Source organism: Syngnathus acus, chromosome 13 (assembly GCF_901709675.1).
Source record: "Syngnathus acus chromosome 13, fSynAcu1.2, whole genome shotgun sequence".
In the NCBI taxonomy this organism is placed as follows: domain Eukaryota; kingdom Metazoa; phylum Chordata; class Actinopteri; order Syngnathiformes; family Syngnathidae; genus Syngnathus; species Syngnathus acus.
In genome coordinates, this window is record NC_051098.1 from 11,197,210 (window position 1) to 11,216,670 (window position 19,461).

Below are 19,461 nucleotides of genomic sequence, written 5' to 3' on the forward strand. Positions count from 1 at the left end.
CGCACGCACGCACGCACACACACACACACACACACACACACACACACACACACACACACACACACACACACACACACACACACACACACACACACACACACACACACACACACACACACACACACACACACACACACACACACTAACACATCTTAACATACTGCAATGCAACAGTGCTGTACTATAAAAGGAATTTAGTTGAAAAATTCTTACTCATCATGTATAACTCTCCCTCCTTTGTGCAGTCAGGTATTCCAAATATTTACCAGAGACTAGCAGCATTAAAAAAAAAACACACATGGTGCAAGCGCTTTTTTTGTTCTTCCTTTATGTGGCCAAGTTATTTTGTGTAAATATAATAATAGTCTGCTACTATTTTATGAGTGAATTAAGGGCACTGAAATAAATACACAAGTAAATCACATGTTACTTTGTATATGATTGATAGTTTTAAAAGCTACTAAGTACTGTTTTTTTATTTTCACAAAATGAAAAGAACACCGAAGGCAAAAACAAATATGTACAGTATGTGTTCCTCAATAACAGAATAAATATTTCTTTTGTTCGTGTGGCAATGTGCATATTCCCTCAAATGCTGCAGAGGTGCTGCAGGAAGCAAATACGTTCAGCCACAGCATAACGAAGCTTCCTGTCGAAACCCTTTGAGCCGCAGACTGCACCTGACTGTGTCTCTCACTCACACAACTTAAACATGCATTACGATTCTACAATTTCTATTGCACCATTAAAAATGCAAATGGATGTCTACACAAAAGAGTTTACTGTGTGAAAGGCACAAACACTTGCTTTGCATATTTCAGCAGACAAAAAGCCGCTCACGAGCAAGAAACGTGTTTTAGCGCCCCCTCGTGGATGTCAGGAGAGCAACAGTCGAGGCGAAATAGACATGTTGACTTTATTCAGTACCATCTTTTATATGCATACACATATACATAGGGAAACTGTTATACAGTATGCTCTATATAATTTATATATCATTATTTTTTGCATCAACTTCATTTGTAGATTTGCCCACGTGCATGTACGTTTCTACAATATGAATTAATTTGAAGTCTTTTAACACCAGTAGGTGCCAATAATTATGGAGGATACTGTATCATCTTGAATATTCTGGAGTGTGCATTGCAGAATAAAGGCATTCCGTTTATAACAGCAGGAAAGAGAACACTACGAGCAAATGGTTACAGATGGCAACACATTAGTTTAGGAGTTCACACACGATTTTCCAATACAATTGTTGAAGCATAAGATACCTCGTATGATCCACTGACAGATTTTGAACCAACTTAACGACTGTTAAAGGGATACATGGGTGACTTATTGTAGGGTCTCTGTTCAAATAATCATGCATGCAGTTGTCTAGTTCATGAGTTGCATCAGAGCCAGATCTCCTCACTGCTTGTGCTATTCGCTTTGTAGATGTAGCCCACCATTGGATATCTGGCGAAACCTGGCAGAGCCAGAGCATCAAGACAAAACAAATGACAAGACCACAAGTAAGAAATGCAAAAAAGCGCCACCTTACCTCTGGCAGCATAGGCTAAAGACAGATCTTCATCCTCCTCATCTGTCCTCTTGTCTCCCCCACTGAATTGCTGGGTGATCTCGCGTGCTTTGGAAAGCCATGTACGAGCATCGGAGCAATGGATGAAATATAAAAAACATGTAAGCAAAATGCAGTTTGACGGATAATCTTCAGCGTCTGCAGACCTTGCTTATCATCTGACCATTAGAATCAGGTGTGTTGCAACAGGAAGACCAAGGTTGAACTTTTTGACCATAATTCTAAAACATAATCTTTTGTGATTGATTTATTCTGAATAAAGACGCATTTTAGAAACAAGATAGTGTGCACACTTGCAGAGTCGCAACATTTAAGTTTAAGGAAAGTAAAAGGGTGGATATGTGATGACGAAATTTTGGCGCCCTTGTTTAATGATTGCATTTAATATTTTTGGTTGGAATCATGAATGTAGTTTACCATCTGCCCCCTGAGTTTAAGTCTTACCCCTTTTCAAAGTACTGAGGTCATTGAGCTGCATATTGGAAGGAAGAGACATGTTCTCTCTGGGGATGTAAGTTCTGTCTGCTTTCAGGGTGACTGAGTCACTATGCAAGGACAATACAAACAAATGTAAATGTAGTCTGTTGAAGGGAAATGTATTAGAATCCCTGGCAGGAAAAAAAAAAAGCGTTACCTTTTTGTTGTCATCAGAATCTCCACTGGCTCGTCTGTAACACCAAATAAATTATGTTACACTGCTAAAGTGTTGTTGCAAACCCGCAAGGGACTTGTGTTGTCTTACCAATGGACTTAATTGTTGGTTTTTGCATGAGGCAAAGGACTATCAGGCTGAGGATGAGAAGAGCCATGAAGGCCATGGACCCTCCAGCTACAATTCCCAACATTGGCACTTCCACACGAGACTGCAGGAACTCTGGAGAACAGATAAAGTGAGACCTCCAAAAGTCATCTATGTCCCCCTTCCCCGCCCCGCCAACAACCTGCCAGCGAGAGGTTGCTTTGCGTTGTGCCCACACTGTTGCTAGCATTCAGCGAGATATTTCCTGTTAGGCTACTGAGAGTGACCCTCAGTGTGTGATTGGTCATCCAAGGGTAGCCGTGCGAGTCGAGGATGATGATGTCTGAAATGTTAGCCACCAGTAGACCGGACTGATCCGCCAAGGTGAACGTGGCTGGCGGGTTGGACTGGACCAGCGCAAAGAGGCTTAACAGAAGACCGGGATCTGAGGTTTCACTGGAGTGTGCGCTCAGCCTGACGATCTCAGGCTGAACTAGAAGATAGACGAGAAGATTCACAGAGTTAGTGTCATAAAAATTGTATTTTGTTGGTGGTTAAAAGAATCATTGTATCAAAAAAAACAAAATGTTGCAGATAAATGATTCACGGCTACTCACATTGGACATTGAGTGTGACTGTGGCATTGTAACTTTCCCCTGATTTGGGGTTCATTGCCACACACACCAGCTCTCTGTCCCACTTCCTGGCCCGCAGGGAGAATGTGCTATTGTGAATGGCTCTCAGTCTTGTGACCTCAGAGTCTTTTTGGGCTGTCTTCCTCTGACCTCCTTTAGGAGAGTGCGACCTTTGCCGCTCACCGTTCAGGTACCAGGTCAACAAAGTTGGTGTGTGCCAACCATCTGAATGACAGTGGAAGTTGTGAACCATATTTTCTCCTAGCGTCATCACTGTCTGACGATGTCCGTCAATTTTAGGGGCGGGTTCAACAGCACCTGCGGGTACACAAACTAAAATGTTAAAATACGGCTGACTTTTTTTGATGGCAGTCAAGCAACAGCATACGTCACCTGTCCAGGATAAGGCCAGCGTGTGAAGGAACACCACGGCCTGGGAGCCTGACGACCACATTCTCTTGCACACATTATCCATCCTACACTAACATGCACACCTACCTGGAAAGAGAGATTGAGTTTGTTATTAAATACTACTTCGGAGATTTTATTGAGGCAAGGCATATTTTGCATCCATCACCTTGTTGTAATAATATAGAAGCTTTGCATGGCTGAGAAGTTGTGGATGAGGAGCAACTGTTCTTATTATGCTACATCACATGTTGTCAACCGGAGGTCCGCGGCCCTTTAGTGGGCCGTAGCGGTATTGCAGGTGGTCCGCGAAATTGGAAATGGAAAATAATTGTAACATTATAAAGATAAAATGTATTTATTATTTAGTCTTGATTTCCTTTCCAGCTAACTTTTTGAATTGTTTACCCGTCCAAATGATGTAGCTGAGATTCCCAAAATAAATGCAAATAAATAGCCAGTATAAGTCTACCCTCCTTTGGTGCAAAAAAAAAAAAAAGAAAATCAGATTCTATCCAAATTATGTCAGATGTAGCTGAGATTCCCAAAATAGACATATACGTAGATGCATATAAATAGCCTGTATAGGTCTATCCTCCTTTAGTGCATCCAGAAAATACACACAAAAAAATACACAAAAACACAGATACTGGTGCAGATAAAGCTTGAATTATTAGATCATTGTGACGCACACCTCATAAACATGATCATGAGCAAGGAAATCGGTTGCATCCACCGGGCCTTGGTTTTACACAAACAATCCAGAATGGCAATACAAATTCCTGCAAAGGCCCACACACATGCATGTTGATAGAGATGTTTGTGCTTTCCTCATTCTCAACTCAAATCATCTATCCCACTCACACACACACACACACACACGGTGTTACCTCATCCCTTCCTGCAGATTGTGCTGCGATTCCGTCTGCCGGAGTTCCATGGCAGCAGGAGAGCGAAGGATGGCGATGAGAGGAAGGCCGCCTTTCTGACTCAGTCGCCCTCCCATCTGTGTCCACTCATAGTCACACGTACAGACACGCGTTTTTCTGCTCTGCAGGATATGGCACCTCCAGTAGCTGCGTTTACTCACTGGCAAAGCGAGCTGACTCAGGCAGTCACGCCGCCGCCACTAAAACGAGGCGAGAGTGGGAGGGAGAGAGAAGCAGGATGAAGGGGAAGAGGAGGGATGGATGGATGCACACACAAATATTGCTCTGGGAATTGGGAGCAAAAAAGAGAGGCGGAGATGTTTTGAAGTGTGCTGAACAAATTTCTCATTTTAGTCTTGAACATCGATCAATTGTTAAAAGTCACCACGAATGCACAGCACTTACTTGTTCGGTGCTCCATTATTTCAGGCTGGAATGTCTCTGCAGTGCAGTTGCAGACAGAAGCAGCAGCATGCAGAGCACTGCAGTAAGGAGTATCTTAAAATGTTGTAAAAAATAATATAAATATATATTTTTGTGCTTTAAACGTTCCTTATCAGCTTCCCAAACAATAGTATAAAAGAAAAAGACACACGTCCATGCCATTTTAAAGTATTTCTTTATTTATATATATATTTCATCTTAGTTTGGTTGATAATCTTTTAAACATTGTTGCACTTTAGTATTTTTGTACTCAACATAAATGAAAAAAAAAAAGGCAAAAAAAATCTAAGAAAAATATAGAGTGGAGCAGAGCCCCGACTTGCAAAGAAAGAAAAGGCTGATGAAGAGTACACGTACACTAGAGGGCGTCATCAAGGAGGCAAAACAGAAAGGGAGAATCAGTCTGATATGTGAAGCAGCTCTCCCCCACTTTGCCCGACTCATGTGCAGCACTTCCCATTCAATGGCACTGAATCTTCCTGCAGCCCTAACTTTGATTTCACGAACGACTTGCATGTCTTTTATACCCCTCAGTGCTTTTACGGATCAGTGTTGGCTTGGTGCAGAGGTCAGCAGCACATTTCTGACATAGAACGAATCATGGCGAGTTGGAGGAATTGAAACGTTTTGGAAATGTTTATAGAATCTTCGCAGGAAGTTAGAGTGCAAACGGAAAGCACGAGCGCAGCTAGACACCAATGACTGCTGGTTTTTAAAAAAAACAAAACAACCAGGGCAGTCTGGTATTGTGCAATTGGGCCTTTTTACTGCACCAGTTTTAGTTGGCATTAGAGAAGGGGGGAAATGTAACATTCAAACAAGAACATAGAATAAGGGGGAGATAATGTTTTTTTTTTGTTTGAAATAAATGTTCTGCTGTGGTCCCTCAGGTTTAGTTTCCAACAGCAATGTTGTAAATTAAAGATGGGCTCATGAAACCTTACATTCACGTGCTTTGCACACCAAATTTAGAATTCACATTTAAAGACAAAACCTTTTGTTGTTTCCTTTTGATCGTGTAGAGTCCAAGTGTATCAACAATTCCAAACCAAAATTTTAACTGTCCCATCTGTCCAGCCATGAGACGTAAGATAATAAAAGATGGCTGAGGGATCACAGCAAATTTTAAGGGTTTATAAAATAAAAAAAGAAAAAGAGGGGGGGGGGGCAGGGTGTTGTCAGTCTTTATATTTATACATCTATGTTTTGGATGATATGTCAAGTTACTCCTTTTAGGTTTCTGTTTGTTATTTTTCCCCGAGTATCAAGTCTGTAGCACCCAAACCAACCCGGACAAAGCCTCGAACTTGACCCTGTATAGCCTGCCACAACTATCTCAAATAAAAACAGGCGCAACAGCAATACAAATGGCATCAACAAAAGAAATACTTTAAAAAGCAACCAAAATTATTACTCTCCTCTTATTCAAGTGTCTCAATATAATATTAAAACAAATATGAACAATCGTTTTAAGACATAGAAAGAGCCCTGTCTCTCTTCTCTGTCCTCTTTTGGCAGGAAATTTCAAGATTCATAAAGCAAAAAAAGTAAACATTTTGATAACGTAAAAAAAAAAAAGATCAAAGAAAATGAAAGCCTCCCCAACATCTAAAAACAAATTTCAGAAATTGCAAAAGCATTCTATACATGGCATCGCTGTACAAGGAAAGGAGCAAAAATCTGGTAAAACTACCCACAATGCAATACACTGTCACAGACATGAGAGAGAAGGTAACAGCAGGTGGGAAAAATAAGGATGACATGAATTGGGGCTGTCCTAAAAGTAGTATGACATCATGAAAGGGAGGAGGAAGGAAAAGATCGTGTGACTCCAAAGTGCAGAATTCAGATTTTTCTCTCTTAATTATTGTCATCTTTGCAAGAAAAATCTGGTTTTCTATAATAATGTCATCTTAATAAACATTATACTGGAAACCGTGATAACAACAGTAACAATATTGACCATTATGTCTAACATGGACATTACTATTTGACAATAAAATATATATATATAAAAAAAAAAGTGTGGGTGGGTGGTTGAAAGCAAGAACAACCAAAAAAAAAAAAAAAAAAAAAAAAAGAGCTGGTTTAGTTTGTCCTCGTGAAAATGAAACTGAGCTCAGTCTTTGGGAGGGAGCAATGGAGGCCGACTCCAACCACCAATGCAGAAATTCTCGTCCAGTCTGAAAAGCTCTGCAGTCTGCGAGTGGGGGAGGGAGGCGCGATGGGACGAGGGGTCGGTTGCAGCTTCAAAAGTCCTTTCTTCTCCACGCCTCTCATTGAGCAAGTGTGCGCACGAATCATCAGACACACAATGTGAATACTTTGGATCTGTTGCAGCAGTGTGTCTATTCCTTTTGTGTCGTTGGAAGTCAAACCGGCTTCGGTGGCCACTGAGGCACAAAACGATATGCGCACCGAGGGTGCCGAGTGGGACAATCTTAGTCAAGAAGAACCCACTGGTAACAAATGATTGATGTTTGTGCAGGAGATGGTGGCACTTTGACCTTCTGAATGCTCCAACTGTCATCTTATGTTAACAACTCCCTCCCTCCCCCCTCCCTCTTTACAAACAGATGGTGAGCAATGGAGAGATGGATGATGGCGGTTTGGCATGATGCAGCTCAACTCAAGTCAACACATGTCAGGATGCTTGACATAGACCACTGTACATGGGATACACTGCATCCTGGAGAGAAGACAATGGACACAAGGGGGGGGAAAAGTATAATGCAAATTTCCATGTGTTGCCAAATATCTGCATTGCAACTGGCCTGATGAAAAGATTACATACCATTGCTAGACTCCGGCCTGCTCCATGCTGTACTGCAGGTCAGGGGGCTTATAGCTGAGAAGCATATCTGTGGTGCAGGAAGAGGGATAGCAGGTCGCCGCGTGGAGCTCCGCTTCAACGTCACATGCTGCTGGAAATAGACATTTTATTGCTGATATGGATTTTTTTTCAAGTCAATAATGTTTTAGCTAATTGCAATTTTTTTTTAGTGCTGACCTGATTCTTCCCGATGGTGCAGCTGCTGGCTTTCTGACAATGACGTCTGGCTGAGAATGTCTGACATGCGAGCAGAACTTAACGCCTTCCCAGCCAACAGGCTCATCCCAGACATGGGCTCAGCTTGGTCCTGGACAGAAGATTCATCATAAAGGAAAGCATAATGAACATGAAACCTATACCACAGGATGACAATTCGAAATCCAGGGTTAAAATCCAATGTTTTTTTTCTACCATATGTAGCCACTCACATATGCGTCATCACAGGTCTGGATGGTGTGGTGACGCTGAAGATGTCCTCGAGACCTGTAAACTTCTCCTTGCTGACCTCGTGAATAACCCAAGCCGTTGTGATCAGGCACCTCCATAGCTTGTCCTGTCTGTCTGCACTCTAAAGGTTCAGAGTCTGATAAAAAAATAAAAAAATGGGTGTGTAAAGTATGGTCACCTTAATCATAGGGATATCTAGAAAGTAGTGCTGGGTAAACCCACCTCTAGATGCTGGAGGACTCAGACTGATATAGCCACGTCTGTGTGTAGGAGAGTTGTAGGGAGGGGTGCTGCCTCTAGGGGGAGCCAGGAGCTCATGACCTTCTCCTGCTTTGACCAGCAGGCCTTCATGCGCGTGATGGTAGCCAGCTGGTACCTCATCTTCCTCCATACTTTCCGAGTGGGGCAAGCTCGGACAAGGTGCTTGGTCAGGTTGCTGTTGTGGTTGGACTTCTGGAGGTCGGATCTGAAGAAGGTGGTGGTAGTGTTTGCCTGCTGGGGAGCTTTGAGGCGGCTGTGGTTCCAAACTCTCACCCTGGCTCAGCTGGCGCAGAAGTAGCATTTCTCCGTATTCCGGTGTTGTACTATTAGGTGGTGTTGGGGGTGCAGGACAAGAGCGGGGACTCTGTCTCTTCAGCAGTGCAGCCAAGTCTTGTGGTGGTAACCGAGGATCCGCATGGCCTGTTAAAGAGTGACGGGGGGACAAGAGCCCCTGCAGAGTCGGTGTAACGTGCTGTTGTGGGGGGCGGTAATCCATTGGAGTTGGGGAGAGTAACGCTTGCTGTAGTGATGATGGGGTGCCATAATTGCCAGCCCCCAAAGCCCCGCTTTGGTAACCATCCAGTCCAGGTACGTTGAGAGAGACCCCCTGCAGATATTGGCCATAGGCGCCCAGCACTCCGGGGGCACCTCGAGTGGCTGCGTCAGCAGAAAAAAGGTGGGGATTGAACTGAGCCTGGTCATAGGCCGAGGTGAAACGTCCAAGGCTACGACTGAAAAGGAAAAAGGGGGAGAATTAGCAATGACATGTTCTATTAGAACAAAATGGGACTGTGGTTTAAGAATGTGGAGCAGGTCACTACATCACTCAACATGGGAAGTTATCAAACTATGTCAGGTCCTTTCCCACACTCAAAAATCTTCACTGAGAGACTTGTGGGTCTTTCTGGGTCAACATTTATGCAAGGATGGTCACACAATCTCTCAGTGAAGAAAAGGGTGTCAATATTTGCAACACAATACGAATCTGGAAACTATTGACATTCTATACTTGCTGCCACAGCACATACTGCACATCCACTCACCAAATAAATAGAGATGGAGCAAGCGCAGTTGTTGTCCATGAGGCTTTTCCACTTACTGTTTTGTCAGTGATGGTAACTAATGTCCTTGTTACCTGTGCTTATATGTAAAATGTTTACCCTAAGTAACAGCATGACAGTGTGATTAAAACGAAATGAAACAATTCCAAGCATGGGTCCTGTAAAATGAAATGGAATGAGTCCATTCACAGGCCTGAGTGGTTAAGATACGTTGTGAATTCGAACACTGAGGCTCCGTCCGGTCACTGCGCAGGAAGATTCATGTCACCTGTGCGATTCTGCATTGTCGGCACTCAGCTGCTTTCCGAGAACTCTGTGTCCACAGGGTGTCGATAAAAAGCTACCCTGTCTCTGTGGCCCAACTCCCAATTCCACTTCCTGTACCTGAATAGTCACCTGAATAAATCAGACATTTGAGTCAGAAAATAAACGGTGGGCAAAATAGTATAGTCCAAGTTTGACGGTAATATTAAAATATTCAAAATCTCACTTGCTGCTGTTGCGGTACACCCTGAGCCAGTGGGACAGATGGGTGTACAGACGGTGACTGCTGATTGGCTGGTACAGGCACTCTTGGAAGGCCTGTAGGAGGTGGGCTAGCACTTTGACCCTGGTACAGTGAAGGAGAACCATGTTGATACGGTACCGAGGATGGACCTAAGGAGGGCGAGAACAAAATGTTCACAAACAAGTTTGGAATGCCGGCTTCTCTGGGTCTGAGCTCATCCGAGTTGGAGCGATGCAGAGAGGAAGTGTGCTGTGGTCTGACAAGTAACGCATTGCAAATTGTTTTTGGAAATAATGGATTTCCTGCCATGTGGGCCAAAGAGGTAAAGGGGCATCCAGATCTGCTATCAACACGCAGTTCCAAAACATGGGGAGTGTGTTTGTGCTCATGGCAAGAAGTCACCATTACCAGTTTTGGAGATACTTTGGAAAGCGTATAATGTTGGTGTGCGTGTTTTTCTCAAGATCTCACGGTACTTACCATGCCCTGGCATTATGCCTGCAGAGCCAGGCGGAGAAGTCTGATTTGGCTGTCTGAAGAGGTGGTTGCTCGGATGTGTTGGCGGAGGACTCGATGGCTGGATACGCAACCTGGGGGAGGACAAGAAAGAGAGTTGGAGAGAATATAGATACAACAATTACACAACACTTCAACTACCAGGAGCTCTGCACTACATTATCAGATTCATTCTTTGCTGGATGCAAAGTATATAATTTACCTCTGGAGCTGGTGGGTTAGGTGACTGGGATGACTCTCTCCATGGCCTAAAGATAGACCCTGCAGAGAACAATTTTAATAATGCGAGCCATTCTTCTGACTCTGCATAAGCATGGGACTCTATAAGTGCATACCTGGATTTGCTGGTGGAGGATTTGTTGCTCTTGCTGGTAGAGAATATGCTGTTGCTGAGTGTGCTCCAGGAATCGCTCATCCTGCTGGGCCGCATACATTTTCTGAAGCTGTTCACACTCCTGTAAAAAGATCAGATAATCAGGAAAAAAATCGGAAGATAATTTTACTCTGAAGGAATAATCAACAAGTAATCCCCTCCACAATAAAAGCAGTACGTACCTGCTTGAGTTGTTTAATGAGGCTACTGTTCTCGAGATGCGCTTTGAAGGCTTGAATGGTGGCAGCGCCGTCAGAGAACCTCCTGACGGGTGAGAAGCGTTCCATAGGAAGATGAAGTGTGTTACAGTCTTTATAGCTTGATCTGAGGAGGAGACCGAAGAGAACAAAAACAAATCGAACAAGCACACAACGGAGACGCACAAACACACACACATGGGGGGCGTGGGGGGTTGGGGAACAAGCGCACAGGAAAAACAAATAACAAAAAAGACAAACGTTCAGACATGGTACACAAAGAGAAAAATAAAAATTATTAGGTATCATTCACAAAACATATTTAACTAGATTAGTATAACAGCTGACTGGGAATCAATTAGTATTTTTTTTTAGTATTGCTTCTGAAATGAAACTGCCGCGGTGTTATAAGGCAGGTGTATCATTGCTTAGTTAACCCACTTTCCATCACAAACGTCATTTCAATGTCAACCAAAAGCCACGTGTATCCGTTGTGGCTCAAAACACCAACAAACAAGATCAAGAAAAAAATATATAGAATAACTCCGTTGTCAGTCAACCAGACCAAAAATGACAATTAACGAACTGAAGAAAAAAACTACTGGAACCGTTGCTGGGGCAATACCTCACTTTGCATCAAACATCACCATTTAATTTGTTTTTTTTCAGGTTTTGACGTAAAGGGTGCGGTCATTTTCAGCAGAGCGCGTGCTCAGTAACTTTGAGACAGTTTGTGCGTAATCCAGCACAGAGTGGGTGCATCCCCTCACCGGGTGTGTGTGTCAGGGGCCCAGACCACCCTCTGGCGGGGGCCCTGTGACCGCTGGGGCTCTGCCGAGGGATCGCCATGCGATGTGCTCATGAGTGCGTGCGTCGTGTGCCGCTTGCAGCGGTTCGCCAGGTACCTGGGCCGCAGGGAGGGGGAGGTGAGGGTGGGAGACAGGAAGCAGTGCTGGTCAGCTCACTGCCCTTGTTTGCTACTAAAGACAGGGGGAAGGCCCACCCATTCCCGCCACTGCCAAAAGGGGAGGTAAACGCAACATTTTGCCTAACTGTAAAAAAATTTCAAACACAAAGTGATGTTAGAGCTTATAATCAGCACTTGTATTCCGCAATTAATTTTTTTTCCATTACAGGCTTTGCAAGCTGAGAGTTAGCAAAGCTGGATGAGAAAAGGTGGAAACCGGAAAGGAGTAAAATTATGCATGGACTGACGTAGGAATCAAGAAGTGGTGGCTTTAGAGTTTGGCTGATTTGAGTTGAGAGCCAGAGAGGAAGGCACTTGCACGATGGCAGAAGGAGCAGAGACAAGGTGAGCGCCACAGCAGAGTGGCCAGCACCCGTGGGGGGAAAAAGCAAAGCACGCTCCCAGCAACCCAGGCCACCAGCAAAAGATGCACTAACTGCTGCACAGAGACGACTAGTTAAGAAGACTTTACCTTGACCAAGTTCCCAGCACTAACCAACCCTGTAACAGTCACCGACTGTCAAGGTAACATGCCACTCACACGATCCAGTTTTGACAGCCACCTGTCTGTACAAGGTATCCTACAACCAAAAGCTGTTACGCTCAGTTACCTTTGTACCGCTTCTTGATCTGGCTCGCCATCTGATCCCTCCTCATCAACCGGAGCAACAGCAGGAATTGGGTGCTGAGGGAAGCAGAGAGTTTCCATTAACTTTACTGAGTCAACTAATAGAAAAAATAATGATACTAATCAATTACTACTACTCACTGGACTGGTAACAAGAGGTGATGGCCCCCGAGGCCTTTTCAGGAGTTGGGCATGAAGTTGGATATTGGCACCACCATCGGAAGCTCTTCGACCAAGAGGCCCCATGCCGTTGAGTAATTGCAGAGTGGGTGGTTGCAGCAATGACTGCTCCTGAAGTTTGAACAGAAAATCAATCAAGTTTATCTTGGCTCACAACTTATGTGGAATTGCTGGTCCCCACAAGTTATCTGATGACTAAAGGGAACTTGTAAGACAGGATTTAAATGACTGCACCTTGTATTCCAACTGCTGTGTGGGTTGTAGGCTCTGCGTTGGCATGAGAGTGTGCATTTGGCCCATTATAGGCGTGAGTGGAGGGAAAGGAGGCTGGGGCACTGCTCCCCGGGGGAAACCTGGTGGCAGTTTCTGGAGGTCCTCTTGCATCTCAGTCCTAATAGTAAAGGAGAAATAAAATGCATTTAGAGAGGCACAGGGATCCATGCCAAGTTATTAACACCAGCAATGCCCCGGTGGTGATATTTGTGGCAATAACAAACTGCAGAGTGAAAGGAGATGACTGCATTACCTTTGGTCTGGTACACCCACAGTGTGCCGCCTCATTGAGAGGTACCGAGCCATGGCTTCAGGAGATGGCTCTTCGCCTTCATCACTGTCGAGTGCCATATTGCCGTCCGGCTAAACACAAAAATCGCACGTATTTAATCATTATCTTTGATTCTAAAAAAATAATCTTAAAGTATATATATTAAGTATTCTACAAGATGACTTCACTTTTGCTACCAAATTCTATATTTTGATACAGGGCTCGAATATAAATTTATATTTTAATGCGATTGTGAATCTGCTTGGAGCACTCGTGTTTAACATTTATATTTGTGATGTCTAAAATTCCAATTAGTTTATAGTGGGAAATATCATGCAATAATTTAAATCTTAAATAAAATTTCCTTCATCCAACCTAAAATTGGCGTTGCAATAAATTAAACATCTTTTCTGACAAAAATGTCAATAAAATGTGCAAAGATGCGAAAAACCAACCATCCTTGACTCACCTCAACAATCTGGTTCTCTGGGTTGATAAGCTGGACATGAGGAACCGTTATGCTAACTGGATTACCCTGTGGATCCATCTACGCAAGCAAACAGCGAGACAAAAAGGTCAGGTGAGGATTGCACTCATTTTTGAAGCAATCCTCTTAGAGGAGTGGGATTGGCACGGTGGTTAAGGTCAGTAACCATTTAGCACAAGGGCTTTCAAACATTGATAAAATAGGACGTAAATAGTGAAGTGATGCAGAAACTTAACTCATTAGCTTAGCTTTTTTCCCCCTGAATTAGCTCAAAATCATTTTGCAGCAAATGGCTGTTCTGTGCATAGACGAAACTTTTGCTCATTTGTCATTTGAATTCAAATTGAAAGTATTTACCTGTACAGTGTTAATAGGATAGGTAATGGGGCGTGGTGTGGGTGGAGCAACGCGCAACGTCTTGTGTTTCTTGAGACGGTCAGATAGCAAACTGTAGATGGCACTGTAGTGATCATATGCATCTGTTTGTAGGGACTGAGGAAAGAAAACAGGGAACATTTTAGACAGAGTAAAAACTCAGTTTGACCACAAAAAAAAAAAAAAGCACAGTTATTGTCTGACCTGAATTGTCCGTTCTCTGTCCAGGCCCATCTCGGACATAGCTATGAGCACTTGCTCATTGATGAGCTCTGTCTCTCTTTCAGTCTTAACCAGCTCACACTCTGCTATCAACTGAATGGGAGAAGAAGGGAATAAATCAGGATTAGAAAGATGACACCCATAATGTACAAAATTGCAGACCACAGACAGTAATTTTCTTTTTTTCTTTTGTATTATGAGTCACCATGGCATGAATGGCACTGTCCACCCCCCATAAATGTCTAAATTCAATCAGGTTATTACGAACAATATAATCTTTCCTGGAATCCAGAGGTGCACATTAGTTCTCTGAGAGCTCACCCTTTCAAATTCGGGGTCTGGGTCTCCTTGTCTCATCCACTTGTTCTTACAGATCTGTTCCATTGTTAGCCGTCTGCTGGGCTCCAGAACCAACATATGTCTGATCAAATACTCACAGTCTGTTCAAAAACATACGCAGATACATTTAGTCATATTATCCTGCAACTATTTTTAGGAGGGGGCAAAAATAAGACGTACCTGTAGACATAAAGAAGGGGATACGGAACTTGCCACTTAGGACTCGTGCTCGCAAATTCTGCAGAGTGCTGCCATCAAAGGGGAGGGCACCACACACCAATACATATAAGACCACACCTAAGCTCTGAACAGACAAGAGAGAACAAGATTATAGTAATTCCCAAACTACAGCGAGCACCTGCACCCAAAGCCTTCCATTAAATGACATGATAAAAAAAATTGCATATCTATTTTAAGATCTGACTCGACAAAAGTTTCAATAGATAGTTGTGGAGGAATGTTAATGTTTGTCGACTCACCCATATATCTACTTTGGGTCCATCATATTCTTTGCCTTCAAAAAGTTCTGGTGCCGCATAAGGAGGACTGCCACACCAGGTTTTTAATAGCTGTCCTCGGGAAAACAGGTTACTGAAACCAAAATCTGACAGGAAACAGGGAGGTTGGTTATTTCATTCTCTGGGCATATGGAAAATACTCCCATCACATGTTAGCACTTGCCTACACCGACTTGAGTTTAAAGAGCCCGAAAGCAAGTAAGATTCTCTCGTGCCAGATCACACACCTGCTATTTTGATGTTGAGATTGTGGTCCAGAAGCAGGTTCTCGGCTTTCAGGTCTCTGTGGACAATGTTACGGCAGTGACAGAAATGGACTGCTGCGACAATCTGTTTGAACTTCTTCCGGGCGTCCTTTTCTGCCATACGTCCATGGGCCACCAGGTGGTCTGGACGTGCAAAAGCACAAGTGATTGTTAAAAGAAAAAAAAGTGACAACAGAAGATAATTATTGACAAACAAAAATAATGCTATATTTTACATTGTAGACATTTTAAGAAATGTGAAATTCCTCTCCTAAGTACACCACAAATTAAATTTAAAAAAATAAAATAAAAATTAAATTAAAACCTGCTCCAAAGTACACAAAAAAAAAAAATAATAATAATGTGGAGTGCATCTTACCAAAAATTTCTCCACCGCTGGCATATTCCGTTACTAAATAAATCATTCTCTCTGTCTCCATGACCTGTAGACAAGATTAAGTTTTACAACCAAACCAGTAGGCCCAGCGGCGAGTAATGGCTAACTTCACTAACATAACCAGTAAGCAAAATCTGTCAACTCACCTGGTACAGACGAATGATGTGCGGATGCTTTAGTAACTTCATGATTTGAACCTCCCTAAAGATCTTTTTCAAGTTTTCATCATCCAGCTGGGTCTTGTCCACTATTTTTATCGCCACCTAGTAACAAAGAGAGAAGATTGGGATAGATGAGAAATCGGTGACAGGGACAATTAAGGGAAAGAACACACAAATCTGATCGGCCGATGTTTCGCAATCTGATTGGCTGTGATGTCATGATTTGCCAATCAATCAGTGACATATGATTGTTGACATGTATACGTATATTCCCATAGACCTCAACCATGACCTTTTGACAGTCACTAAGGTGATTGCATAACTACCGAGTCTACAACAATGGGACCAACAGTGTGGAAGATGACGGTGTGTGACAGAGTGTTTCTCTGGAAATTTGGAATGGCAGGATTCCTTTCATGATTTAATCGAGCGGATTTGATGAGGCTGTTTAAAAAATGCTACCCACTACTAAAAATAAATAAGCGTGTGTGAGAAAATTCCATGCGTGTTCAATGTTAACAAACACGCAGCAGAAGCATCCTCTGTCAAATTCTGTTGTGTGCCATCCCAACCTCCCTTTTCCTGCTAACCAAGGAACAACGGCATTCTGACAAGACAGACTTCCTGTTGCAGACAGAAAGGGGAAGTGAGGGAGAGTGAAGGGGGGGACCCCTGAGGCGCTACAAAGCAACATAAAACAATGAGGATTTTTATAATATTCACAAAAGATTTCTTTTTTTTTTACATGAATTTCTTTTTTATGACAGCTCGTACTCATGATTTTCAGTTTTGGCCCAAATTAAACTGATTTGAGTTCGAAACAAATTCTTGGAACTTCTATAACATTCTATCGTTTGAGCATTCGCACTGTGTTTGACTCAAAGATTAAATTTTACATAAAAACTGAACTGATGGTCGAACAGGGTCAACAAAGACTTCATTGAATGCGGAAGTTTAATTCATTTAATGTCAGTGATGCAATCTTACAAAATTTTGATCACGCTTTTGATTATTTTAATTTTTAGCACATGTTCCTCACATGTTCCTCTACCTGCTGCTACAATGGGCTATCTGATGATAAAATAAGACAACAGCTACATAGTATTGTTTCATTCATTTTCCATTAAATTGACATTATTAACATGAAACATTTATATTACCAATGTTATTTGCACCATTTTGCACCACAGAGTAAAGTTTTGAGCACTGCACAATAATAATTCATTTTTGCTTTCCTATGGGACTGTTTTCGATTTGTTAAATTGATTTCATTATATGAAAGAAAAAGCAGACAATTAGAGAAGAGATCTCACAATTCTGTTCTCTACTCTGGTACAAAATTAGTACCACCACTATTACATGAAATGGTGCTACAGAGGCTTGCGTTGACCTCGCAAGCTGCAGATGCAAGACACATTGACCCATGTCTCCTTGTCAGCATGCATCTAAACACAAACATGACATTAAACAGTGCGTACAGTAAAACTAAAAGCCCTTCAATAGGCTAAACTGCAGAAGTTCTTCAAACTGCAGACTTTCAACATGTGAGCACCCAAAAATATCTCATGAATCACAAGTTGTATTAGGTTCTGTTGTGCCTGCATCATGAAATTCAAGAATGCCAAATATGCTAACTGAGGCAATTATGTTCTCTTTTGTCTTGACAAGCTTTGCAACGATCGCTACCAACAGGATGAATAAAAAATAACAAAATTGCTTAATAAACAATACTAGTGCTTCCTAATATGTCCCAAGGGTTCAACATAGAAAACCAAACAGAAGTTGTATGAAGTCGTGTAAAACAAAATAAAATCATCAATGAACAAATTGTTCCTTGTAGGCTCATTTTACTAATCCACAATGACAGTTTGACCGTGACATTAACTTAATCACAAGTTTGTGCCCTGGGCAGACGTTACCGGCAACAGGATGTTTATGACGATGATGCCTGAGTGTTGCCAAGCGAACTAGGATGATCTTTGTTGCCTCCAGGTGTGGGATGGGAAAAAACAAAAAAACGCTTGCTGTGTGTTTAAATCTCTTGATTCACAAAATGACAAACGATCAAAATAAAAGGAGAGGGGGGAATTACTTCACTGCACCCAGAGGTCCTTTATTTACAAATACCACAAACTGCTGCTGAAAGGTTTTGCTGTCTGGATAAGCTGTCTAAATGTTACCTCAGCACGACGATCATTAAATTTGTGTCACCTTACATAACTCTTAAAGGAGTTGTGTCGAGTGATGACAATGCCATTAACACTTGTTTAATTCATTTTCCATTAAATTGATACATTAGTAACTTAACTGCAGATGAGAAACGTGCACGCATAAACAATGTAGTGTGCCAATATTACTCTTACACTTTATTATTAATATTTTCTCAGATTACTTTTCATTGAATTAGAGACAGTATCTGGGGGGGGAAAAAGCCCCCAAATTAAAAAAAAAAAATGTTATGTGTAACTTTTAAGACTTCTATGAAGGATTACTGTGTTTCATGTAACAACATTTAGGATATTATAGATGGAGCTACTAAAAAAAAAAAGTCAGCATCCTTGTCAAAATTGGTCAGACATTTTTCCGGACGATGAGTTCACGGGGGACATTTGTCGCTTTTGAAGATCCCAGCTGCAAGGACACTTCGAATAATATCAAATGCTTGTTGCTTATTAGAATGTATTGACAAGCGTTTGAATAATTGCAATGCATTGGTATTTCTTTATGAAAGCTGCATTCAAAAAAGCTAATTCGCGGCTAAGCTAACTGCTACAGCGGGAACATTTTGCGTCTCTTCTTTAGATCTTCGCCAGTACCCTTCTCTCTGTCCTCTGCGCTTTGTCACAAATGAAACCATGAGTAATGTCGCGTGGGAATTGTGTGGAACCATCGCTGATTTGTCTCCACTAACTGCGTTTAATGTCACCAATTTCCAGAGATGTCATGCATTGAATGACCCGACTACAAGCAGCGGTGTCCCTAAAGCGAGCTTGCCGTTTTGTCTGGGGAGCTTGAAGGCCCCGGCTTCGTCCCCGGTGTTGCGCTAAAAACCCTGATCAATTCGCAATGACAACTTGCCATTGGTCACCTAAAATAGTCCGCAACTAGTCGCCTTACCTTTGCTTTGGTAATGATGTGGGTGGCCAGTTTAACGACCGCAAAATTTCCCTTGCCGATAGTCCGCTCGATCTCGTAGTGGCCCACTCGAGCAGGAGGGGGCCTGGTGGTCGAAGTCTGAGCAGGATTGGGGATGCAGCCGGTGGCCGCGCCTGGACGACCGGGGTGGCTAATCCCGGGGGACGGCTGGACTCGGTTCTGAGGGCCCATGCCTGCGTGGCTCGGTCGGGCAGAGTGCGCTATCCCGGCCGCGGGAGTCCCGGCAGCACCTCCGCTTGACACGGCCGCCATCTTCTCGCCTCTCTCTGCGGGAACAACAAGCAGCCTTGCGCAGCGCGCGCACGC

General features: G+C 42.8%; 2 protein-coding genes across 6 annotated transcripts; both read right to left on the minus strand.

Moving 5' to 3' along the window:
- Positions 1-896: 896 nt before the first annotated feature.
- On the minus strand, positions 897-4,772 carry LOC119133012 (transmembrane protein 25). 2 transcript variants are annotated; one of them, XM_037268635.1, is made up of 10 exons: positions 4,702-4,772; positions 4,258-4,496; positions 3,353-3,457; positions 2,942-3,277; positions 2,527-2,817; positions 2,328-2,459; positions 2,220-2,253; positions 2,030-2,130; positions 1,547-1,633; positions 897-1,471 (listed from the first exon to the last, which is right to left on the minus strand). In XM_037268635.1, exons 3-10 carry the CDS (start codon positions 3,432-3,434, stop codon positions 1,398-1,400), a joined length of 1,137 nt encoding a protein of 378 aa, XP_037124530.1. In that variant the 5' UTR covers positions 3,435-3,457; positions 4,258-4,496; positions 4,702-4,772; the 3' UTR covers positions 897-1,397. The 2 variants fall into 2 exon arrangements, with proteins under 2 accessions (XP_037124530.1, XP_037124529.1); XM_037268634.1 differs by lacking the exon at positions 4,702-4,772 and having other exon boundaries at positions 4,258-4,580.
- A 124-nt stretch (positions 4,773-4,896) lies between these two features.
- sik3 (SIK family kinase 3) lies at positions 4,897-19,461 on the minus strand. Of its 4 annotated transcripts, none has more exons than XM_037268631.1 (26): positions 19,117-19,461; positions 15,985-16,101; positions 15,821-15,884; positions 15,424-15,585; positions 15,158-15,282; positions 14,859-14,982; positions 14,661-14,779; positions 14,322-14,432; positions 14,100-14,234; positions 13,725-13,802; positions 13,238-13,347; positions 12,946-13,102; positions 12,673-12,822; positions 12,515-12,588; positions 11,707-11,841; positions 10,922-11,063; positions 10,702-10,821; positions 10,569-10,627; positions 10,331-10,440; positions 9,833-9,999; positions 9,611-9,738; positions 8,243-9,012; positions 8,002-8,156; positions 7,751-7,880; positions 7,535-7,664; positions 4,897-7,429 (listed from the first exon to the last, which is right to left on the minus strand). In XM_037268631.1, exons 1-25 carry the CDS (start codon positions 19,405-19,407, stop codon positions 7,540-7,542), a joined length of 3,858 nt encoding a protein of 1,285 aa, XP_037124526.1. In that variant the 5' UTR covers positions 19,408-19,461; the 3' UTR covers positions 4,897-7,429; positions 7,535-7,539. The 4 variants fall into 4 exon arrangements, with proteins under 4 accessions (XP_037124526.1, XP_037124525.1, XP_037124528.1 ...); XM_037268630.1 differs by having other exon boundaries at positions 7,535-7,661; positions 19,117-19,431; XM_037268633.1 differs by lacking the exon at positions 11,707-11,841 and having other exon boundaries at positions 7,535-7,661; positions 19,117-19,460.